Genomic DNA, 24,763 nt, shown 5'->3' with positions numbered 1-24,763 from the left:
ATTCCACATATAAGTGATATCATATGGTATTTTTCTTTCTTTTTCTAACTTACTTCACTTAGAATGACATTATCCAGGTCCATTCATCTTGCTGCAAAAGTCATTATTTTATTCTTTTTAATGGCTGCATAGTATTCCATTGTGTAAATATACCACAGCTTCTTCACCCAGTCATCTGTTGATGGACATTTAGGTTGCTTCCATGTCTTGGCTATTGTAAATATTGCTTGCTGTGGACATTGGGGTGCATGTAACTTTTTGAATTAAGGTTCACTCTGGATATATGCCCAGGAGTGGGATTGCTGGATAATATGGTAAGTTTATTTTTAGTGTTTTGAGGAATCTCCATACTGTCCTCAATACTGGCTTCACCAAACTGCATTCCCTACCAGCAGTGTAGGAGGGTTCCCTTTTCTCCACAGCCTCTCCAGCATTTGTTGTTTGTGGATTTTTCAATGATGGCCATTCTGACTGGTGAGAGGTGATACCTCACTGTAGTTTTTGATTTGCATTTCTCTGATAATTATTGATATCGAGCATTTTCTCATGTGCCTATTGGCCATGTGTATGTCTTCATTGGAGAATTGCTTATTTAGGTCTTCTGCCCATTTTTGGATTGGGTTGTTTTCTTTTTCTTATTAAGTTGTATGAGCTGTTTATATATTCTGGAATTTAAGTCCTTGTCAGTCACAGCATTTGCAAATATTTTCTCCCATTCTGTAAGTTGTCATTTTGTTTCGCTTATGGTTTCCTTTGTCGTGCAAAAGCTTGTAAGTTTAATTAGTTCCCATTTGTTAATTTTTGCTTTTATTTCTATTGCCTGGGTAGACTGCCCTAGGAGAACATTGCTAAGATTTATGTCAGAGTATGTTTTGCACATGTTTTCTTCTAGGAGTTTTATTGTGTCTTGTATTTAAGTCTTTAAGCCATTTTGAGTTTATTTTTGTGTAAGGTGTGAGAGGGTATTCTAACTTCATTGATTTCCATGCTGCTGTCCAGTTTTCCCAATACCACTTTCTGACACCACTGTCTTTTCTCCATTGTATATACTTGCCTCCTTTGTTGAAGATTAATTGACCATAGGTCTGTGGATTTATTTCTGGGCTCTCTCTTGTGTTCCATTGGTCCATATGTCTGTTTTTATGCACATGCCACACTGTTTTGATTACTGTAGCTCTAAAGTATTGTCTGAAGTCTGGGAGGGTTATTCCTCCAGCTTCATTCTTTTTCAGTATTGCTTTGGCAATTCTGGGCCTTTTGTGATTCCATATAAATTTTAGGATTGTTTGTTCTAGTTCTGTGAAAAATGTCCTGGGTAATTTGATTAGGATTGCATTTTAAATTTGTGGATTGCCTTGGGCAGTATGGCCATTTTAACAATATTGATTCTTCCAACCCAAGAGCATGGGATATCTTTCCATTTCTTTAAGTCATCTCTAATTTCCTTCTTCAGTGTTTTGTATTCTCCATGTGTAAGTCTTTTACCTCCTTGGTCAGATTTATTGCTGAATATTTTATTGTTTGGATGTGATTTTAAAAGGGATTGTTTCTTTACTTTTTTTTTCCCCTGTTAATTCATTGTTAGTATATAGAAATGAGTTGCATTTCTTTATGTTAATGTATCCTGTTACCTTGCTGAATTCTTTTATGGCTTTAGTAGTTTTTGTGTGGGCTTTTTAGGGTTTTCAAATTATGCCATCTGTCTATGGTGACAATTTTACCTCTTCTCTTCCAATTTGGAATCCCTTTTATTTCTTCTTGCCTGATTGCTGTGGCTAGAACTTCCAGGACTATGTTGAATAGGAGTGGTGATAGTGGGCATCCTTGTCTTGCCCCAGATTTTAGTGGGAAGCTTTTGAGTTTTTCACCGTTGAGTACTACTGCTGGCTGTAGGTTGGTCATATATAGTTTTTATTATGTTGAGATATGTTCCCTCTATACCCACTTTGGTGAGAGTTTATATCATAAATCGGTGTTGAATTTTATGAAATGCTTTTTTCTGCATCTATTGAGATGATCATGTGGTTTTGTCCTTTCTCTTGTTGATGTGATGTATTACATTGATTGATTTGCATATGTTGAACGACCCTTTCCTTCAGTGCTTTTATCACCCCCTTTTTGAAGTCATGATCTGGTAGATTGTCAAGGTCTATCTCATTGTTCTTTCAGGGGGCTTCTCTTATTCTTTTACTTGGGAGCAGTTCCTCTGCTTCCTCATTTTTCTTATATCTCTCTGGCTCTATGGATTATGGAGTATCAGTTATCTACACGGTCTTGAAGGGCTGGGTTTGTTTTTTAAAGAGGGTGTATTCCTGTGTAGACTGTGCTGCCTCTAGTAATTTTATCACGAGGTCTGTTCTTAGCATGGATGGTTGCCATGTCTTTCTTCCTGTGTTGGCTGTTGTCCCTTTGATTGGGGGTGTGGCCAGTGTGGTGGTGATCAGAGCCTGCCTTAACAAAGTGGGGCCTCCTTTTTGTTCTGTGGTCATCACAGTCCCGACAGGGGCCAGGTGTGTCCCCCTTTTGTTGGAGTGGAGGCTTCCAGAGCTGTTTCCAAGCTGCAGTGCGTGGTAGGTGGGGTTGGAGTGCGTCAAGTACTCCTTGTTGAGTCTGCCCGTGTCCCCGCTTTAGCTGTGGGAATGTCAGTGCTCTGCTCTGGTGTCCCACAGGTTCAGTGCCATCAGAGCTACCAGTGCAGATCTGCCGACTTCTGGGTCACACACCTGGATCGTGGCACACCGTCCGGTTGGTGCCGCCCCAGCGCAGCATCCGGGTACGGGTGGCAGGCCCTGCCGCCTGCCGCACCAGCCCCGGCCCCACTGTGCTGGAACGCCACTCCTTGCCCGTCTGTCTCAAAGGCGCAGGCCTGCAAAGGCCCCCGCAGAGCAGGCCAGCCCCCTCTGCCTGGGGCTGTAAACAAATCTCAGCCCCGCCTATGAGGTTGCAGAGCCCGCGGGTACGGATTCAGGTTTCAACCTCGCCTCCACCTGGAAGCCCGTGCCTGTGCAAATGTGGTGGCTGCCCTGTGGCCGGCCCTGCCTCTCTTCTCAGGAGATCACGCAGTGATGGTGCTGCGGGTCTTCGGGACAAAGGCGCAGCGCCCCTGCCCCCAGTGTGCACCAGCAGTGTTGGTTTGTCCTTTTTTTTTGTTGTTGTGGGGAGACCAGGCTATTGGGTTCTGTGCACACTCCCAGCCCCAGCGCACTGCACACTCCAGCGCCCTGAGGCTGCCTGTGCAAGGTAGGCCCCAGTCCCCTGCCCACCCCTGCCACTCCCGTCTAGGGCTGGGGTCACAGGGACCCTTGATGCCGGTTTCCTGCAGTTCTGCCGGCCGAGGCTGCTGTGCGCAGATCTGAGCCTTGGGAGCTCCCCCTGTCTCTGCTGAGCTCTCTGTTGGAGACGAGGCATCCCAGAATCAGAGCACTATTCTTCCTTTGCCGCTCCCTCCCCCAGGACGGGTCCCACACTTATTTCCTTTTCTTTCTTCTTCTTTTTATTTCCCCTCCTACCAGATTTGTGAGGAATTTTGTCTTTTGAAGAAGGCGATGTTCTGTCACATTTTAGCAGGTATTCTGAGTGAGTGGGTCTGTGGATGTCTCTCAGTGTATTCATGGGAGGGGGGAGCTACAAGCGTCCTTCTGCTCCACCATCGTGGCCTTCGCCTCTGTTCCCCAGGTTCTGAGTTGCCCCCCAAGGCTGACATACCCCACCTGGAAAGGGAGGATGCGCCTGCATGGCCCTTGAGGACGGCTGGCCCGTTTCCCTCCGCCTTCCACAAGCTGGAGTTATTGTGAAATGACGTTGGAATGGACAGTGATGCAGCTTTAGATTTCTAGGATGCCTGGGGGCCTAGTTTACACATGAGGGCTGTGTTGGATGTGGGCTCGGGAGCCAGGCCCCCAGCTGAGTTCCTAGGCAGGCAGTGGTCTCCCACCTCCTGCTGGTGAGTGTTGGCCCCCAGCCCGAGCCCCTGGGGAACCAGAATGTCTGAAGCATCAGTGAGTTCCCCATCTCACTCCTCTGGATCACTGTCAAGTGGTCCAGTTGCGCCAGGCCAAGGACTTTCCAGATGGCAGCCTTCTTGCATTACTGAGCCACTGCTATGGGGCAGCACGGGCTTGGCACACAATCTGTTATTTCATCTCATGTTGGGGAGGAACTGCCAGCATCAGCCCCATCTTGTAGATGTGAGTGAAACTGAGAACTTGGTGAAGCTCAGGAGGCAGCAGGAGACAGTGGAGGGTCAGGCAGAGTCAGATGCAGCCCCTACCACCTCTGAGCAATGGGAGGACAGGTAAGGGCCTTGACTTCCAAGGGCCGTATCTGTACTTGGGGGTAACAGGCACCCCACAGGGCTGCTTCCCAGGTTGGGATGGGATTGCACAGAGAAAGCTCCCAGGTCCCTCCTAATGGAAAAGATGAAAATGGGGCTCACTGGTCTTGATTATTCCATAGTGATCAGCTATGGATGGAGCACAGGCAGCAGAATCCGGTTACAGCCATGCACCCCCTCTGCAACGCAGTCTGCCAGGTCCCTGATGCCTCTCGTGACTTGGATTTTTACCTACGAGGTACCCAATCTATCTCCCAAGGCTATTTGCATTTTGTTAAAGGACCAAAATTTTAAAAGCACTTAACCTTTGAAATTATCAGGGCAAGATTCAGAATGGTTTAATCTCTTCAAAGCAACAGTATCATTTCTTGCCTTCTTGAGTATCTTCTAAGATTAAAGGAATGTTTGGCACTGGAGATCTGCAGAAACAGCAGTGCTGCGTAGAAGACCCCGGATCAGCCTCTCCTGTGGACTCTGGTCTGCCGGAGATTTCAGAAATAGCTTACAAGACGACTAGACTAGAAAGGCATTCAATAGGGTCAACACCTTAAGTCACTTATATAAAGTACAAGATAGTGCAAGAGGGTAAGATGAGACTAGGAAGCCCTTGAGACAAGCACCCCGGGCTCCAGTGAGGAGAGGAAGCTGCCTACCCAGCTGAATGCATCCTAGAGACCCGAGGAACCAGCCCCCCACGTGGCTGCCAGGTCACCCTCATGCTTGGATGTGCCCTCTGCCCTGCGCCCATCAGCCTGCCCGGCTCCAGCCGGCTCTCCCTTTCTACCACCTCCTGGTTGATTGCTATTTCCTGACTGCTTTTCCCTCACCCAACGTGCGCCAGAGCCGGGAGAATTACACGCCCTCCTGCTCCATCTCTTCCTCTCTAAATCCTCCCCTTCGGAGAGGGGCCTGACGTGGGGCTGATGCCCAGTGGTGGTGAGAAATCCCACATCCTTCCAGGCCGACTCTGATGAGTCTGCCTCCAGGAAGCTGCCCTGATTCCCCCCACTCCCCTCCCTCCAACCGGAAGTCCCGCCTTTGCCCTCCGAGAGCTGCTGTAACAAAGGCCCACAGGCTGGGTGACCTTAATGACAGACAGTGATTGTCTCAGTTCTGGAGGCTGGAAGTCCGAGATCAAGGTGTGGGCAGGGTTGGTATCTTCTGAGGCCTCTCTCCTTGGCTTGTAGGTGGCCATCTTCCCTCTGTCTCTGTGGCCAAATTTCCCCTTCAAATAAGGACACTGGTCATGTTGGATTAGGGCCCCGTCCTCACAATCTCATTACCTGTGGACTTGCTCCAAACAAGGTCACATTCTGAGGAACTTATCTTCATAACTTTCAGCATATCTTTTTTTTTTGAGAGAGGGTCTGTGCACAGTTCAGCCCATAACAGACTCCTACTGTGTTTTGTTAAATTAATTATTTTAAACTGAAGTCCAGTTGCTTTACAATGTTGTGTTAGTTTCTGGGGTACAGCATAGTGATTTATTTCTATTTTCTGATGAATTTATCATCTGGGAATGCAAGCTCCTTGTGGGATCAGAGCCTGGATCACAGCTCATATCTGTGTTCTCTGTTGAGCCTGCCACTTTGCACACACTCAGTAAATGAACGAATGGGTCATAAGTCCACATGCTCGTGGACGAACAGGGACCAGTGCCAACCCTGGCAGGTCTGAGTGGATGCACTGGAGCAGATGACGTGGCCACCCCTGAGGTCGGATTTGACCTGTGGAAAGACTCTACCCAACAAACCAGAAAAAAGTCTTTCCCATCAGGACCTGAGATGCCATCCTTGGCAAATGGTCCAGGGTCTTGGCAATTCCTGGTTTAACAACCAGAATGGGTCCTGCAGGAAGCACAGGTGTTTGGAGGGGAAGGAACCCCTGAAGGTGTGGATGGAGGGGAGGTGAGGGAAGACAGGCAGGGGGGAGGTAGGTGCCTTATTATAATCATTTCCTAGGTTGGCTCCGACACGAACAATGCCTTATGGTTCCTAACTACATTCTTTTGTTGCTGCCTTTGTTCATATGTAGAAACCACTGATCAAAAACTCCCATTTTATTTTTCTTTGCTTCCGTATAAGCTTAAGGTTCCGGGTTTAGCTATTGTTTGAGATTCCTTCACCTTTACCGAGACAACCCATCCTGTTTCAGCCACTTCAGGGGAGATGCTAAAATGGTGTTCCCACGACAAAGTTGGACCTTACAATTCAGTGAGATTTAGTAACAGGCAATTTATATCACTTTCCAGAGAACATGAGTCAGTTCCAATCTATCCCCAAAGTGACTTCCAGAGGTTCCCCGTGTCCAGCAAGAACATGTCCCACGACTCTGGCTGGCTGTGGAGGAATGTTAAGGCTGAGGCATTTTGGACATGGCCTCCCATGACTTTCCGTCATTCCGTTCTGCTCCTGCAGCCTCCTTTCCTATCCCAGCCTCGCGGTGTAAAAGCGCAGTGGAGGACCAGTTCGTTATTAGAATTAAGGGCTGCTGGTCTGTTGATTTTTCTTCCCTATTAATCCTCAGGGTGCACCTGTGCATCCAAATGGTGAAACCCGTGGGGCATTTCCATGCAGGCTGGACACCCGCAGTCAGTCCGTGGTACTGATGCGAGGAACGGGAACCCTCCAGTGTTCCCCCCTTGCAGATCTCTCTCTCTGACCTGGCCCTTGGTGGTACAGCTCCTGTAGGTGGTCTGGGGCAGCCCCGACCTCACCTCCCTGAGCACATGCGGGAGATGCCGGGCATTTACTTTTGATCAGTAGAGGAGGAAGTAAAGGAGGAATTTTTTCTTTGGGTCAAAAGCTGTACCAATATACTCAATTTTCCATCATTTGCATTTGAACCATTACCTTTATTTTGACCTGATTTTTTCCCCCGACTCTTACTAGTCCACACTTCTGATCAGTGCTGCACAGAGTCCTGTTTTGAGGCTTCTGGCCCTGACTCTGGATCTGAGATCGAGAAAAGCCTATGAAAAAAAGACCAATCCCCAAGCCCTCTCTCTGGGCCCCGGCTGGATGCCGCCCGCTGTCTGCAGGGAACTTTGAATGGCAGTGGGGATGGGGGGCTGGGCTCCCACAAATGCTGATCTGGGCTTTCACACTGCCCCCACGTTACCGCAGAACCTCACACAGCCCCAGGCAGACATCCAAGGACCAGTGTCTGAGCCCTGCTAAGAATTAAAATGCTAAGAACCAATGCAATTTTTCCCTTCAAAATCAAAAAACAAAAAACACCCCCAAACCCATAAGAGTGCATCTCTGTGTCAGTAGATGTAAAGCAAAATCTAGACTGGAAGTCAAACCAGTGAAGTTCTTGTATGTGAGGACTGGTGACAAAGTTGTTGTCCTGGACCAAACTTAAGTCCAACTCCTCCAAGCCCGTCCTTGGACACGTCCTCCAAGACAGGCCTGCTGTTAGCAAGAATCTCTTGAAGTAGGTAGGTTTAGCCAGACCCCCACCCTTGATGTCTGATCACGCCGGTTTTGGGATCGGGCCCCTCACTTTCCACCATCCCCTGGTGGGGCGGTGGGGTGCTGGTCACCCTGAGCTGCCCTCTGCGGGACCCCTCCTTCCCCTGCTATTTCCTCTTAGTCATTCTCCATCCACTGAGCCCACCACGAACCCTGTGTCTTTGCTATCAGTTCCCACATTTCCTCATGTGTTTGGAGTCCTGTCTCCCTCCCACCTCTACCTGTTGAGATGGTCCTGAACAACGTCCTCCTTACTGTTTCAACAGGTGTCACAAATCATGCCTTTAACAGCAGGAATATCTATGACTTCCAGTTCCTAAATCCTACATCCTTATCACGTTTGCATTTTTCACATAGATGGGTGTTACTATTTTTAAAAAAATGCTTTCTCATAGTGTAATATTTTGTGCCATAAAACACACCTGTGTGAGTGTACAAGTCTGTAAGTTTTTAGTGCTTTTGCAGAGTTGTGCAACCATCACCACAATCCAGCTTTAGAATGTCTTTCATCTACTCCCCCCCGCCCCTGAAAGTTCCCTCCTGCTCATTACCAGCCAGCCTTCACTCTCAAGTCTGGCTGCCACTGAAAATTGTTTTTCATGGCTTCTGTTGTTTTGGGGGGGGGGGTTTGTGTGCATTTTTTATTGAAGTGCAGTTGATTTACAGCGTTGCGTTAGTTTCATGGGTACACTGAAGTGATTCAGTTATACGTATTACTATTTCAGATTCCTTTCCATTATAGGTTATCGTAAGCTATTGAATATAGTTCTACTGTGCTGCGCAGTGGGTCCTTGTTGTTTCTCTATTTTATATACAGTAGTGTGTATCTGTGAATCCCAAACTCCTAATTTATCCCTTCCCCCCCTTCCCCCTTTGGTAACCATGGTTTGTGTTCTGTATCTGTGAGTCTATTTCTGGTTTGTAAGTAGGTTCATTTGTATCATTTTTTATGTTCCACATGTTAGTGAAATCATATGATATTTGTGTTTCTCTGAAGTTACTTCACTTAGTATGATAATCTCCAGGTCCACCCATGTTGCTGCAAATGGCAGTATTCATTATTTTTTTATAGTAATTCATGTTCTTAGGCTGGGTCCTTTCCCAGTGTGCAAAGGTCAAGAGTTGAAGGGGAAAGGATCACAAAAACCACATAAGGGAGGATCTAGATCTGCAGGTGGGAGAGGAATTTGGGAAACAAGTCAGGAAAAGAGGCAAAAGGAAACTCTGAAATCTAGATGGGGCGCCCTGTTGACAGAGAAGAGGGACGGGGCAGCCTGAGAGCACGTGGTTGGGGGCTGATGTTTAACACAAGTAGGAAGACACGGTGTGAAAGCACCTGGGGACAGTTTGGGGTGATGGATGTTGCTGGTGACCCCTTTCTTATCTGTCGCACCAGCAGCGGCTTCTCCCCTAGAGGATCTTACTGCAGCCCCGGTCACTTCCTGTGCTTGTCGGGAGCCGGGTGACTTAAACGACGTCACCGATGTAGGTGGTCCTGCCTCTCTGACACTCCCTGGTCTCAACCACGGGCTCTACGAACACTACTCTGCTCCTCCTTGCCTACTGCCTATGGGCCACGCAGTTGGAACCCCTCTCTCTACTTCTCCATCTGCATTTCGTCTTTGGAAGGTTGTCCTCGCTTGGATTTAACCTGTAACTTCTAGGTGTGTGACTGTGTTCCTAACTCCGTCTCTATAGCTTTCCCATGTCTGCTGTCATAACAGTGACACTGATACCAGCGGGGTCTGACCCTTCTTGCCAAGCTCAGTCCTGTGAGGTGGGTAGTGATTAGTACTGACCTTTGAAAAAAAAATGGAGATGCAGGTGGCAAAGTTCAGCGTCACACAGTCATGAAGTGGTGGGAGCGGGAGCAGGTGCAGTCCCCCGACCCTGGTGCAGGGCTGGGGGGGTGGAGGGCACACGAGTCAGTGACAGAGTTTAAGGAAAATGTGCTATTATGGGATGTGTGAACTTGGATCAAAAGTGGGGTGCTGGGAACAACTCATAGCAGGTCTGTGGTGTTTGCTCACCCCATGGATTTGGGATTTTAAGAACATAAGAACTTGCGAGGAGTTAAGCTTTCTAAATACCTTATATATTCAATATTTTTTAAAAGGCACTGAGATCCTGAATTTGAGATGCAGATAGAGAGTCAAGAGCTTCTGCTGAGTGATGATTTGCAAAAATATGTCTTCAACATAGTACTTGGAACTCATTTTATGGGTTGAATATTTCTTTAGTCTTATGACCTTGTATAACATTTTGCCCTGAGTTAGGTTAAAAGTTAACAGCAGTTAATATTTAATGGTGAAATATTGGTACTAGGTTAACAGTTACAAAAAAATTTTTTTTTTCCAGACAGGAACATGCTGGGAACTCAGTGTGAACCAATCAATTCATTGCCGTATTTATTCTGAAGGTTTTATTTTGGAGTCCTCTATTGCAAAATGACACGTTTAATGTTTACAACAGGTATTAGAAATTGAGTTTTTTTTTTAATCGCCACTATTTTAGAGTAAAACTGTAGATAATGTTCCAAACCATCGTCCAAAAAATGCAGAGCAAACTTTTCTGTATATAAACTGTACATAAAACAAGGCACTATACACTGAGGGGAGATATTAAGGTACAGAGGTGGATTCGCACGGATTCTTCAGAGCCCATGCCAGGAAGTATAAATTCTTTGTTCATTTTAGCACCGGAAGCAGCACTCAGAGCGAGGGAGATGCCCCTGAACGTGTGTGAAGGTACGTGGCGCTGGCAGAACTAATTCAACAGAAGCGACTCCATCTACCTTTTAATATTATTTTTGACACCAAAAAAAAAAAGCCTTAAAAGTGAATGAATACATATTGCTTCGTTAAATACATATTTGATTTATATGGTGTTTATATAAATATATATATTTTTTAGAATCCACAAACTATCAAAATAACACTTTATAAAGAGAACAGCTTCAAAAAAAAAAATAGGCATACGGATGCTTTGTTACCATTACCTGCCGGATTTCGTGGAAAGAGTGTTTCTAAAGAGTTCTCTGAAACATTTACAAAATACACAGCTCCAAAACGAGCAGGAGAGCCAGTCATGTCAGGTTTTCAAAAACTCAGATGAAAAAATATTTGTAAAGTACCAGCTCCCCCTGCTACCCCCCAAGACATCCACTTCCCTGCCCAGCGGTAAGGAAAGTGACAAGGGGTCCTCCAGCATCCCGTCACTCAGAACAGACCCTTCGCTTTCTTCAGATTCACTTGCTTCCAGGCGGGCAGTGCGTTGTACTCGTCGCGTGTCATGTCCAGTGCAAACTGGGAGGGGGGAAAGGGGTGCTCAGGGGCTGAGCCACGGGACCCTCGCATGCACCCCGAGCCCCACTTGAATGCCGTCCCCCTCGAGGAGGCGCTTACCTCGAAGTCTTCGTCGGTGAGATAAATCTCAAGCTTCAGAGGATCAACTCCCTCAGGCAGTGGTCTGGCGAGGAGGTCGGCCAGTGGGTAAACGGTTTGACAGAGCTTGGCTAACACGTCCTCCACCAGTGTGATCTGATTCGAAACTTCTGTGTCCTAGAGGGGAGGTGGAGGCAGAGAGGAGAACTCCATGTCCTGAAGCTGCACATGCTTCGTCAGTTGGCACCCCAGCCTGGAGGACCCCTCCCGATGCGCTCCCAACTCTTAAATGTCATCTTAGCCACCACAGCGTTTCAAATAAGTCAGGAAAAAGTTTAGGGACTATCACACGAGGGGATGATGGCAAAAGATGATTCAATCTGAAGCTGAAACACCAGAAACATCCAAATGATGGAATCTGTTTACAAATGTTTAAAACCAGTTAACCTTAAAAGGAATCACCCTACCCCCCAGACCCCAACTCTTAATCCACCGTAGAAAAAGACGGTAAGAAAATGTATCTAGAATATGCTGGGCTGAATTGAGTTTTTGTTTTTTTTTTGTTTTTAACCCCTGTGTATATTTCATCTGAACAGGTCATTCCGGGGCAATCATCTTCCTCTGTTAACTTAGGACCCCTGACGGGCTGCCTCCTTTGGGCTGGGGGTGTGTTGGGGGAATGATGTTGTGGAAATTCAGCGACATTCAGACTAGGGGTCACCAGGTGGGAGTGGGAGGGGCCGGCACCTGAGACCCGGGGCGAGCGGCTTCGCGGGTCAGCGCCCTGGCTCCTTCACTGGGGAAATGGGCATTATAGTAAAAAGGTGCATCATAATGGACTGCCGTGAAAATGAAAGGAGAAGATAAATGTGCAGTGTTGGGAGCAGCGCCTGGCCCTGAGCGGCTCTTAGTGAATGTTTATTATCACAACTTGCAGGCCTGGGAAGCCCGACTGCTCAACTGGCCCCTGGGGATCCGCAGGAAACCCAGGATGTGGTGGTGATGGCTGTCCTTGGACTTGGATTGTGGTAATGGGGTGCTCATGATCCCTGGAGCTCTGAGGTCTCCCAGGTCACACGTTCCTGGTGAACAGAGCCACCTGGCCACGCCTGTCGGCCAGCAGGCTGCCCGAGGCCCCGCCCGGTATAGCTCAAGTCCACGGGGCTCCAGAGAAAGGGGTTCGGGTCAGCAGCGGAGACTCGACAGGCCCTCCCCGTGGTAGAGCGGCAGCGCAGACCTCCTGTCAAATACCGCCGGGGCCGCCTCCCCAGAGGGGCAGCCCTCCTGCACGGCAAGAAAATCGGAATGGAACAAACCTATTTCCCACCAGACCAAAACACCCTTGGGATTGCTACTGAGGGCATTGTTGAAAACTCATAACTTCAGAAATCCTACATCACTGTAGTCAGCTTCCTGTTTGCAGTTGGAAAGGGTAACATTCTGGCTAAGATTATGTTTTGGTTGATGGCGTTTATGCTAAGTGCCGCCTGAGACACTGGGAGGTCTCATACAAGAGAGACAAACGAGGAACTGCGCTGTCTCTTCTCGGGAAGCTCCCAACGCGGTAACTCCCTCAGTTACCTGAGCAGGTCAATTCATCCCTGGCTGATCCTGTGTCGTCTCTGACCCAAGGTTAACATCTGAGACACGGGGCCCTTCTGTGGTGCCTTACATGGACTCGGGGAAGCAACGGACGGCTAGCTAACAGGATGAAGAGACGGCTGCTTTAATTACATACAGCCTCCACGGGGCTTCAGTGCACCTCTGCCTTTGACGTTTTTCAAAATGACCAGAATATTTCCACTGATTTCTCTCTAGGCTTCTCCTCTCCCTGAGCGAGCGGAGTCCGCGTGGACTTGTTAGCACACTGTGAGCGAGGAAACGCGAGGGATGCTTCCCTGCCCCTGGGGAAGGCTGGGCACTCACCATCTCCGTGATTTCCGCGATGTCTTCTCTGTGCTCCCAGCTGGGGAACATGTTGGTGAAGGTCAGGGGTTCCAGACCCGCGTGGATAAGATAAGACTTGGGCGGCGGCTTCTTGACGCTTTTTCCTGCAGCCACACAGAATGCAAACGTCAGCAGACCCGGCGCTGGGCCTGAGGACCCCGTCTGTCTCCGATTTCCCCTGAAATCTTTTCTTCTTTGTTTGCATCTCTTGACTGCTGGCTTAAAGTGGAACTTAGGAGTACTTCCTACCCCATGGGTGGTGTTTACATAAAAGGTTATTTTTATACACGTGACTGCATAAAATTGCACGGAATCCCCGATTCTAAACTTTCTGAACCTAAGAAAACACTTCATGGGCCCAGAACGGGCGAAAAGCAAGCCCTTCTCTGTGGCTTCTGGGTGGGATGTGGGTGGTCTTCCTGTGACTTGCTATCCCAGGGCTGAGTTCAGTGAGAATGAAACAGCTCATGACAGCCTTTAGAAGCTACTGTAGCTTACACATTCGGTGGGAAGTTGAGGAAGTTACTGATTATGAAAGAGCTTGTAGAGAGAGAAAATCAACTGTGCCTTCTCAGTGATACTCATCAATGAAGTCTTAACACCTCTGGTAAGAAATTGATCACTGGCATCTTTATTTTATTTAAAAGACCATCAATTTCAGGTGGATCAATTTTCAGTGTAGTAGAAAAACCATGAATTGACTACGGATCTTTCTTTGTAGATAGAACATGAAAAATGACAGAATGGCTGTCATTGGCCCTCCAGCCCACCTGGGGGCGTTCACTGCTCTCTGATGGGGTGATACTGTGGACGGTGGGGCCTGCGTGTCCCACAGCACCATTCATCCTGAGCGCGGGAGGGTCTTCACCAGGCCAGGCGTCCCACAACACAGCTCTGAGCCTCAGAATATGACAGAAAACTGAGATTCATGAGTTTGTACTAGTTTGCTGTGGGGCGGGGGTGGGGGGCAGTATAAGGGTAGGGGGTTGAGAGGTACAAACTATTAGGTACAAAATAAACTACCAGGATGTGCTGTACAACCCGGGGACTATGGCAGCTACTTTATAACAACGACAAATGGAGTAGAACCTTTAAAAATTGTCACTAGATTGTGCACCTGTAATTTAAATATATGCATCTGTATATAATACACTTCAATTAGGAAAAGAAAAGTGAAATGTCATTCATGCTGTCAACTGAGACTATACTAATCTTGACATTAATAAGCCTCAAAACGCCAAAGCCTGCAGCCGGAGGCTGACGTGGCCCCTCACCCAGGCCGGGCGGGGGTTGTGCCTGGGCCCCGGGGGCGCCCTCACCTCGGCAGTAGCGCAGCACCGTCCCCATGGCGCTCTTCCGGTCCGCGGCCCAGCGGATGCGCGCCGAGCCGGTGATCTTGTTCTCCGCGGGCCACCAGCCTTGCCAGAGGTACACCTCGTGGTGATTGTCAACCAGGAAGAGCGCTGGGAGGGAGACCAGACCGTCAGAAGCTCTTCCCCAAACCTAATCCATGCTTTCCTCCCTTGGTAGGGCCGGGGGAGAACCCCCTTGGCAGTTCAACTTAGGGCCATAGGGAGGGTCTCCATGAGGTCTGGCCCTTTGAATGTGAAATCAGGAAAAGCCTCTAGGCAGACAGGGGGCGCTGGTGATGCGGGCTCTTTCCTCCCCGAGTCGCCCCTCCTGCAGCCACCTGTCCCATCCAGGCAGAGGACAGAAGATAGACATGCCTCCCAGGGGTCAGTAGCACCGCTGAGCCCCAAAGAGCAGATTAAAGGCGGGGAGAGCTTCACTTTTCCCCTCCAGCTCAGCAGGTCCAGGCCTGCCTAGAAGGCCGGCAGGCGCTCTACGTCTGCGGCTCATTTAGGGAGAGTTGGGCTTGAAAAACCAACCGCTGCTCACTTTTTCTCTCCAGCAAACCGTAGGCCTGACTCCGAGAGGCACGCGGGCTCTCACACTCGCGAGCTCAGCTTGCCCAAGGCCTTTCTGGGTTCCCATCTCAGGATTCCGTGATAACCACATACCCAAAAGCCCGGTGGAGGCTGCTAACCAATCCTGAGCCCTGGGATGAAGAGGGCAGGTGGCAGCCCCTTTGCAGTACTTGCTAATGTTCCCCAGTGTGACGCATGCACCAGTCCAGCTTTTAAGGCGGTGCTGGGGCTGCCAGTGTCCGTGAGGTTCCTGGCTGCCACTCCAGGCGCTTGTAACGTGAGGGCAGAGATGCCGGGCAGTCGACTTCAGACTCAGCTGTCTCTGGTGACTGTCCCAACTCCAACAAGAGCGCAGAGGGTCTATTTTGAGGTGGCGGGCAAGGGAATGGGGTCCGAAGACACAGGCAACAGTCTTGGCCCTGCTGTGCAGCCTCTTCTGGCAGACATTGCTCTCTGGCTCACTCCGCAGCTCCTCCCAACCCCCTGCTCCTGGACTTTTGCTTTCCCAGGCTCCCTTGCAGCCAGGGGTGGCCATGGGATAGAGCGCTGGCCAGGGGGATGTCTGCTGGGGGCTTCTGGGAAAGCTTTTGTTTCATCTGATAAAAGGGAGAGAGACATGGCCACCACGGCCCTTCTTCCTACCCTTCTTTCTGTCCTGAACGGAAATATGATGGCTGGAGCAAGGGCAGCCACCTGAGGGCCATAAAGTAGCAAGACAGAAGGAAGGCTCAGAGAACAGCAGAGACTCAGGCCTGACACAGCTGTGCTCAACCTATGCACTGACGAATTTGGGTGAGTTAAGTTAACTGAAGGTCAGTTTTTATACTGTAATTTGTGACTGATGTCAACTTTCCTTTGGGGTAGGTGTGAGGATTAAATGAGATCATGTAAAAAAGTATACTTGGCAAGTAAAAACTGCTTACTAGAGGAGAGAGTAAAATATAAAGGTTTTTGGAAGGCGTGTCTTCTGCTCAGAATTACCCCTGCCCGTGGGCCATACCCGGCTGCGGTGCACTGTACAAGTCTTCCTGCAGGAAGGGCATAGAATTGACCACAGAGGGGTCTCGGGCAGGATACATGAACTCCGTGGCTGCGAAATCACCAGAGGAACTGCTGAGGATGAACAGGCGGGGTGTGAAGTTAAAATTCCCAGGATCTTTGAAAGAAAAGAGAACAAAAAGCTAAAGACAAAATATGCATCCAAGTAAATTCCAGGTGGACTGAAGAATTAACATGAGACATGAAATGATCAAAGAATGAGTGTAAAAAGAGGGTAAGATTTGTCTGAACTTGGAGGTGAGGAAGGTCTATGTATCGTGATTGCAAAAGAAGTAATTCAAGGAGAAGAGATTTATGCATCAACATAAAAATGAAAAACTACCTTGCGAAAAACTCACCCCCAACCAAACAAAACGAAAGGCAAGTGACAAAATGGGAAACTTGTTAATATCCTTATTAGTATTTAAAGGAATATAATAAAGAAACAATAAATATCTTAAAGTGCTAAAGGCACAAATACAATATTCACCTAAACAGAAGCACAGATGGCTAAGAAATACATACAGAAAATGTTGAGCAGTTCTCATTTAAAACATTAAGTTCTAACAGTGTTTAGATACCAGTTTCTACCATCAATTTAGGCAGCGAGGAAAAAGTAATAAACCGAATCTGTGACTGTGCCAGGAAATGTACATGTCTGTACATTGCTGGTGAGAATGGAAGTTAGTGCCACTGTTCTGGGACACTTGCTGATACAAAAGTACTGTAAGACTTTCATAACATCAACACAGGAGTCCCATATCTAGGAATTGACCTTACCTAAAAATGAATGCAGATAATTCTTCTGAAAATTATTTATAACCTCATTATTGTTATCAGAAAGAAGAAAATTGAAAACTTAGCTCTACAGCTGTAGGAGGTAGGTTAGGTAGAGAGTGGCACATATTAGAGAATGCTCAGGAAATATCCTGCAGCCAGTAAAAGTCTAAATATTAACATAAGATTTGGGAAATTGTTCATAATTAAGGGCAAAAAGCAGGTTACAAAACAGTGTGTATAACGAATACTACCCAAATTTTACTTTTTAAAAATATATGCATATATGTTGCATAAAGAAATGTTAATTCTGGTTGACATCTTTGAGAGATGTGATTATAAGCACCTTACTTTCTTTAACTTTGTACTTTCAAACATGTCCCATGATTGACATGCATTCCAGTGGACCCTTGAACAACACAGGTCCACTTATACGTGGAGATTTTCCAACAAATATATTGGAAACATTTTTTGGAGATTTGTGACAATTTGAAAAAACAAACTGCAAGGCCTAGAAATATTGAAGAAATTCAGTATGTCATGAATCCATCAAATATATGTAGATACTTGCCTATTTACACAGGCATGAGGTGAATGATATTTAATACAAAATTAATAATGTGTTCGCTTTCTTACTGTTTTGTAACTTTGCTTTCAAAGAAGTGGATTACTGGGTGCCTCTCTCTTGTAACTGGAGACACTGCAGTTTCAGCCCATCATCACGAGTAAGTGATTTTTGAAAAAAAAAAAGTAACTTTGTCCAATACTGCATTATGAATAGGTATGCCATAAAAATTTTATAACGATTCATTAGTGTATCGGCGAGGCTACCGTGGAGCAATTATATCAATGACACCAGCCAACCAAAAAGCAGTCACACTGCTGCTGCTTTGCTATCCCTGCAAGAATCGTTATGTCTGTAACACATGCACATTTCTTTTTCCCATTATCTTTTCGTTTTTGAGGTCTAGCGTGAGTAACACGTACAGCCTCTGCAGTGTTCTGTAGCACCGAAGGCAACATTCACGTAGGTGCTGACAGATGAGTCCTCTTGTAAACAGATGACAAACTCACAGGATTGATAACTAGTCTTCCCAGTGTATCTTCTCTTCCTTATGATTTTCTTAATAGCACCTCCTAGTTTCCTTAAAGAATACAGTGCACGAGACGTGCAATATACACAATGTGTTAACTGACTGTTAAAGGTAAGGCTTCCAGTCACGAGGAGGCTCTCAGTAGTGAGGTTTTGGGGGAGTTAAAAGTTGTATGTGGATTTTAGACTGTTGGGGATTGGCCCCTGGCCCCCATGTTGTGCAAGGGTCAACTGTAGTTTTAAAACAAAACTATATAAACGTCTGTAGAGACAGAGAGGCAGTAGGAAGGAGTGGTCCTGAGGACAGTCCACTGTGTCCAGCCTGGGGCAAGGTGATGGACTTCCCCAAGCCTCGGTTTCCCCATCCCTGAAAAGGGCAGCGTGTTGGACCATGAGCACTAAGTGGGTTCATGTGCGGCTGGGGCTGAGCCACTGCCTGGCTCATCCTAAGCTGCTTAATAATTATTAGCTTTTCTTCTTAATGTAATTCTGTATTCAAGTCGGTCTGTAGTTTGTGTATTTAAAGACAAGACCAATCTACTCTCTGACACTCCACTGTTTCCCTGCACCCTGCAGACGGGCCAAACCAAGAGCACCCTGTTCCAGAGGTTCCCACTGTCTGTCCTCATCTGGTTTCCTGGGATTTTCCTCTCTCCTTCCCTTCTCCTAAGGTTGTACCTCCCTCCAAGGCTCCGTAAATGCTGTGTCTCCCGTGGAGCTGCGTGTGTGATTTTTCTGGCGGAAGCAATCTTTTCTAACTACCCGCCCCTATCCCGTCACCTGCCTGTCTCTGCGGACACACAGTTTCTGTTCGGTGTCCTAAGTCCCTGCACACGTCGCTCAGCCGCTTCCTGGGCTGCAGCCGGGCCCAGGGCCCGCCGTGTGCGGCACGTGGGGGTGACCGCAACACGTGGGGGTGACGGCGCCCTGGGCCAGCGCATGCGCAGACGCCGCGCGGGCTTACCCTGCAGCATGCAGTCATAGGCTTTCCGGTCTCGCCTCCCCAAAGCGTCCCAGAACCCCAGGGGCTCCGATCCTTCGTCACACTCATGTATCGTCACTTTGCTGCTACTGTGCAGTCCTGCCTCCAGGGGACACCTGCACAGAGAAGATCCGAGAGTTCTTATAAGGCCCTGGCAGCACAGAATTACTCAAGACGAATTCTGCGGCTCTGTCAGCCACCTCTCTCCTACTTCCCAACAAACAGTTCCACTATGTGGAAGACCGAGTGAAATCGATTTTTTTTTATACGTAACATACACATTTCCCAAGCCTCCTCCCGGCGCCGGGTGTGTTCACCAGCACCGCCCTGGGCCCTAAATCTGTGCTTGGTACCAGGCAGGTGTTCAATACATATCTGCTGAATGTGCAAGGGAATGAGTTATTCATTTTATTTTTCCTCAGTGGCCCAAGGGGGAAAAAAACCCTGACAGGTGACCAGTGCCTCTGGATAAACGCTGGCTGTCATCCCTCCCTGCTCCCCGGCCTCCAGGATGCTCTGCTGATCTGCCCACCGCAAGCCTCTCTCCTCTTCTGCTCTCCATGTGCACTAGGGTTTAAAGCAGTAGCAGGGAACCAGGCCCATCCTGCCCAGTTCTGGTACCCCCAGGATGGATTTGACCAAACTCCCTGGGAGGCTTTGCCCTTCCACTATGACGATGTCACCGAGGCCAGGTCTCAGCCCGGGCATCTCGGGAATGCCTGAGGGGCACTGTGGTTCCTTGCTGCCTAAGATGCCCGTTCTGCTCAGGCTGCAAGGAAGCACAGAGCCACAGGGGCAGCCCACCTGGGCAGGTGACTGCGTGGCCCAGCTACTCCTTGGCTTAATCCTCTCTCCCCTCCCCTAGTGGGTCCTCACCTACTGCTGTCACCAGGCACTCTGTGTAGTGGGCACCTGTCTGCCCCGGGGAGACAGCACCCAGTGCGCTTGCCCAGAACCGCCCCGGGGACCCCAGTGACTCACCCAGGTGGCGGTCTCGGAGACTAGGAAGCACGGCTGTCCTCTAACGAGGGGACACCTGACAGTCCAACACAGCAGTTGGTTTCTAACTCCCTTGGACTAAGTGCTCTTAAAGCACCCCACTCCGACACAGACACCTAAGTGACACTTGAGACCTGCTCTCTTTAAATAGCAGAGGATGCCACACTCCTCATTCAAAAGCCCGAAGCACACTTCTGAGGGAGCTGGTGGGGGTCCCCTGCCTTTTCCTCAGGCAGGTAAATCCTCAGAAAGCAGGGGCAGCCCCGGAGGTTTGGGCCAGATGTGTGCCCTGTGCCCTTGGAACATCAGGACCCCTGACCGCGTTTGGACCCCCCCGCCCCCCCGAGTCGCTGTGGCCCCACCTGGGCATCCACGGGGACCTTGGGATCCTTCCCGCCTGGCGTGCACCCCTGGGGAGCTGGGAGCGGTCCTCAGACACACAGCACTCACTGTTCCTTGATTTTATTGGCTGCAGTCCTCCCGACCTCCTTTGTGTGGGCCTGGGCTTTGCATCCGTGCCACAGGTAGATGAGGGCTTTGTTTACGTTGAGGACAACCATGGACGTCCTGGACCTCAGGCTGCTGCAGTGACAGGCCACCTCCAGCAAGTTCCCCTCCACGGGCACTTCACCACGAACGCAGTACAGCCTCCACCCACCTGCAGGGGGTGCCGGTGGCACAGAGTAAGGACGTGGCTGCCTGGGAGGGGGCCTAGCAGGCAGCCACCAGCGCCACCTCCTTCCAGTCCCGCTGCTTGGGCGGGATGGGGGCGCGATGGGCGGAGGTCCTACGGTGGCCGGAGAGCAAATCTCTTTGGAGTTAGAAGCAGGGTTGCCAAAAGTACACGATGCAGAAAAACGATTTTTACAAAATTCATAAATGCCTAGTTAAGTCATATTTTAAAGGGCTCTAAAGCTCAGGGTTGGTTTTTTTTTTCTTTTTTGAATGCTGGCCAACAAAAGTCTCAAAATTTAGAAGAGAAGCTCACGGATTTCTCCCCCCTCATCCCCTTGAAAAGAGACAGAGTTGCCGGGAGGATCCAGTTTAAGGTGAAGTCATTTTCCAGCCTCCCGCCTGCAAAGCTGGATTCTGAAGTCAGCTCCGCGGAAGGGGGAGGGTGTGAGAGCCCCAGAAAGCTGACTTACAAGGCAAACGTCAGGTTTTCAGTGGTAAAGCCACAGCTGTATGAAGAGAGACTTACTCTAAACCCCCAGGTCTATGAAAATACCTTTCACAGGAGGGGGAGAAAATCAAATTCCAGCAGTGGAAGTGACTCACTTTGTGTGTTTTCTTCCTCTTCTTCCCGTCTCCCGGAGTGGACCACCATCCCCCCCTGGAAACACTGCAGAAAACAGGGGGGCTCCTTTCCCTGGAGAACCTGGACCTTCGAATTTAAACACATGACAGTAAGTAACATGTGGTGGTTCTGCAGAGTCAAAAACACAATACACGCTTGTCGTCCACCATCTGAAAAATACCCAGACGTGCAAATAAAAGCCAATGATAATACTGTTATTTATAGATAACACTATTAAAATTCTAGTGTATTGCTCTCCTAGAATACAAAGTATTTTTCGGATATACACTTTTCCCAAGTAGGATTGCTGTCTTACGTTGCTTTATACCCTGATTTTCTTCAAGTGATGTTTTTCCATCATTGCATATTTTAAAACATGAATTTTGATATTTTAATGGTATGAGATGGTATAGAACATGATTGATTTAAGCACATTTTTAACACAGTGCACCTCTCAGCAGGGAGAATGACTAATTATTATGATTATTTTTGGGGGGGGGTGGTTAGATTTATTTATTTATTTTAATGGAGGCACTGGGGATTGAACCCAGGACCTCTTGTGCGCTACGCGAGCACTCTACCACTGAGCTATGCCCTCCCCCGACTAATTATTAACTTAGTAATTCTGGGGAAAACAGTCTGTCTTTGCAGCCTTGGTAATGTGCTACTCAAAGAGCCTCTGTTAACGCCATCTGTTAATCCATCAGGGTGGGCTGCATCTCACTGATAACGGCAGGGTTGAGTTAACTTACTCTCATCTGCCAAGACATTTCCCCTTAAACGGGAAACTGTTTACTGAGGCTGGCAGGGGGAGCACTGGAAGGTAGGAAGCATTTCTCACTATGAGCTGATTCCTCAATCTCAGGGCCCATTTCTCATCATTAAGTGCTACTTCGGGACAGTGTTCTGTATTTCTGCAGTTTTTTTCCCCCCATCCATTGTATGGATAAAAAAATGCTCAAATTAGAGAACTCAAGCCTCAAAACTCTAAGGATAATTTTGAAGGCACGATAAAACATATTCATTCATGGCCTTTACCAAAAAAAGAAAAAAAAAGGCAGTTGAAATGACCCATTATGAGGAATAAATGAACAGGTGTTTGTCACTGAAAACTATTTGTACATTATAGTCCAGGGTACAAAATAAGCACTAAATCCTTTCGGGGAAGAGGGCTGGTTCTTAGGGATCTGGAAGGCTGAGTGAGTGTTGATCAATTTCTGGAGAAAATTCCTCCAGTTTCTCTCCTCATGCTGTTGTCAGCTGTTCCTCCAGGAGACTAAAAGTGTCTGCACGTGGTGTCATGTTTTCCAAAACTCCCAGAGTCAACTCAATTACTGGTAATAAAGGATGAGACCTGAGACACAGATAATCCAAATGTTAAAAAGAAGCATTTTCAAAAGCTTGGCTTGGAGCAGTAGTACCTGCCAGGCATTACACAGGCCCTGGGGTGGTAAGACAGGGTGGGTAAGACAACTTGTGGGGAAGGCAGAGCACAAGTTTGTCAACAATATGCCTGTCATTTTACGTAGGAATAAGTGCTATGAAAAAATAAAGCATCACAAAGGGACAGAGAAGGCAGAGGACAGGAGAATGGGGAGGGATTTAGATAAAACATGGTGGCGACATCCAAACAGCACCCCAAACATGTAAGGTTCCAGGCCGGGGAATCAGTGCAAAGGCCCTGGGGTGGGTGGAAAGAGGTGTGCCTGCGAACCGCAAGAAGGTGGGAGTGGCCTGACCCAGTGCAAGATGAGGGAGGTTGGAGAGATGTGCAGGGCTCAGCCCTGGGAGGCAGTCAGATTGTGGTCCGGGTGTGACGGAAGCAAAGAAGGGGCACTATCTGACACATCCCAGAAAAATCAGGCGGCTGTGAGGAACGCAGACAACAGAAGGACCATTTTTACATCAGCCTTTGCTATTTCCTTGGGATAGATCGGCGTATGTGGAATAACCGATCAAAGCCCAGCATTTTAAGGTTCTTGAGCCAAAGTTGCCTTTCAGGACAGCTATTTCGATTTCTATTTCCCAGGGGAAGCAGGCACGGGTGCCCCAACCTGCTGAATCCTTGCCGGCCTGGGATCGCTTCTTTTAAAAATCTCTGCCCTTTTAGGAGTGGAAAATCTTTGTTTTATTTACAATTCCTTGGTGATGAGTTCAGTGGAAACTTAAAAAACAAAACAAAACAGTAACTCACTCATGGGCTCTTTGTCCTTATTTCAAGGATTTACCATTTACAGATGTACTTTAAGGTCATATTACAAGAGGTCTGCCTTCCTGGCCAGGAAGGAGAGGCAGAGTCTGAAATCCAGGGAAGCCAGACCAGGACTAAAGGGCTTTGGATCGTGTTGTCTTTGTTCATTCAGGGACCAGGTCCCACATACCCGAAAGGGACATGTCCTCACTGCCGTGCACCTGCCTCCAGGACTTACCTGGGCTCCCCTTTCTTCATCCAGCTCCACCGTCATCAGGGCCGACGTGCCCTTCTCACTGATAGTCGACTGCCGGCCTTGCCAGAAGAAGTAGACACACTTCTCTTTGCCAGCCACCCTTGCCGGATGCTCCCCCCGCTGCTGGCTTCCCACTGCAAACACACAGAACAGCAGAGCGTGGGGTGAGCAGCCAGTAAACCAAAAGAAAAGCAAGCACGCGGTCCAGGCCTCCAGGCTGGGCCAGGACACACAGGAAAGCAGCAGCTCCGGGTGCAGGCCAGGCAGAAGTCATTCCAGCTGGAGGGACCATGAATCACACTGCTGGAGGAGGGGGAAACCACCTTTCTTCCAGCTACCTGATCCCGAACCTCCGAACGGGAGAAAAAGGATCTGAAGGGCGCCCCTGGTACCCTAAGAAAAACACCCGTCGCCCTAGGGGAATGGGGCGGATCATCTAAGCGGTGACGCCCAGGGCTCCCGGAGACACAAACGCGTTTCCCATATGACGCCATCCTTTGGCAGAAAATGAGCTGGTTAGAGAAAAGATACTGCAAACAACAGCGAGGCCAGCTTTAAGTGCAAAAGGGAAGACTTTAGTCTGCTAAAATGATCCTAATTAAAAAAAAAAAACCACTTTGAAGTCTCCAAGTCTGTCCGAAATGGGAGAGAGAAATTGTTAATATTATCACTTTCACAAAATTATCTGGAATTTAAATAATGGCTGTAGCCAGGATTAAGCGCTGGTTCTCCTCACTGTCTGGGACCTGGAGGCACTGGATCAGCGTTAGCAGCGCAGAAGGCCGAGCCCACTACGGGTGGCAGGAGAAGTTAGCTGGGCAGGTGGTCACTTCAAATGGTATTTCAGACCCCTGCATCGCTGCCTGTAGGGGTAGATCTCGCTTCAGATTTCCCTCATTTATTCGTCCAGCAAATGTTTTTTGAGCACCTACTACGTGCCAGGGAGTCTTCAGGATACAGGGGCTGTGACCATGTGCAAAGCGGCTTCACTTTTGGGGGGTTAACAATGACCAGTTTCTTGCACTTGCGTTGATTTCAGCCGCGTGTGTCCAGCATGGCCTGT

General features: G+C 48.3%; 1 protein-coding gene across 21 annotated transcripts in view; it reads right to left on the bottom strand.

The window, feature by feature from the left end:
• Nucleotides 1–10,192: 10,192 nt before the first annotated feature.
• Nucleotides 10,193–24,763, bottom strand: part of SVIL (supervillin) — a 215,277-nt gene continuing 200,706 nt past the window's right edge. For all 21 annotated transcript variants that reach the window (XM_032473608.1, XM_032473601.1, XM_032473605.1 and 18 more), the window contains 9 exons: nucleotides 23,683–23,834; nucleotides 21,235–21,340; nucleotides 20,407–20,614; nucleotides 18,940–19,073; nucleotides 16,068–16,223; nucleotides 14,459–14,602; nucleotides 13,119–13,243; nucleotides 11,214–11,369; nucleotides 10,193–11,114 (listed from right to left, as the gene is read on the bottom strand). In XM_032473608.1, coding sequence (XP_032329499.1) covers nucleotides 11,028–11,114; nucleotides 11,214–11,369; nucleotides 13,119–13,243; nucleotides 14,459–14,602; nucleotides 16,068–16,223; nucleotides 18,940–19,073; nucleotides 20,407–20,614; nucleotides 21,235–21,340; nucleotides 23,683–23,834 — 1,268 coding nt within the window. In that variant the 3' untranslated portion in view covers nucleotides 10,193–11,027. The remainder of the gene's footprint in view (nucleotides 11,115–11,213; nucleotides 11,370–13,118; nucleotides 13,244–14,458; nucleotides 14,603–16,067; nucleotides 16,224–18,939; nucleotides 19,074–20,406; nucleotides 20,615–21,234; nucleotides 21,341–23,682; nucleotides 23,835–24,763) is intronic.

This window comes from Camelus ferus, chromosome 35 (assembly GCF_009834535.1).
Source record: "Camelus ferus isolate YT-003-E chromosome 35, BCGSAC_Cfer_1.0, whole genome shotgun sequence".
NCBI classification, from domain to species: Eukaryota; Metazoa; Chordata; class Mammalia; order Artiodactyla; family Camelidae; genus Camelus; species Camelus ferus.
This window is presented reverse-complemented; position numbering and strand designations above follow the sequence as displayed.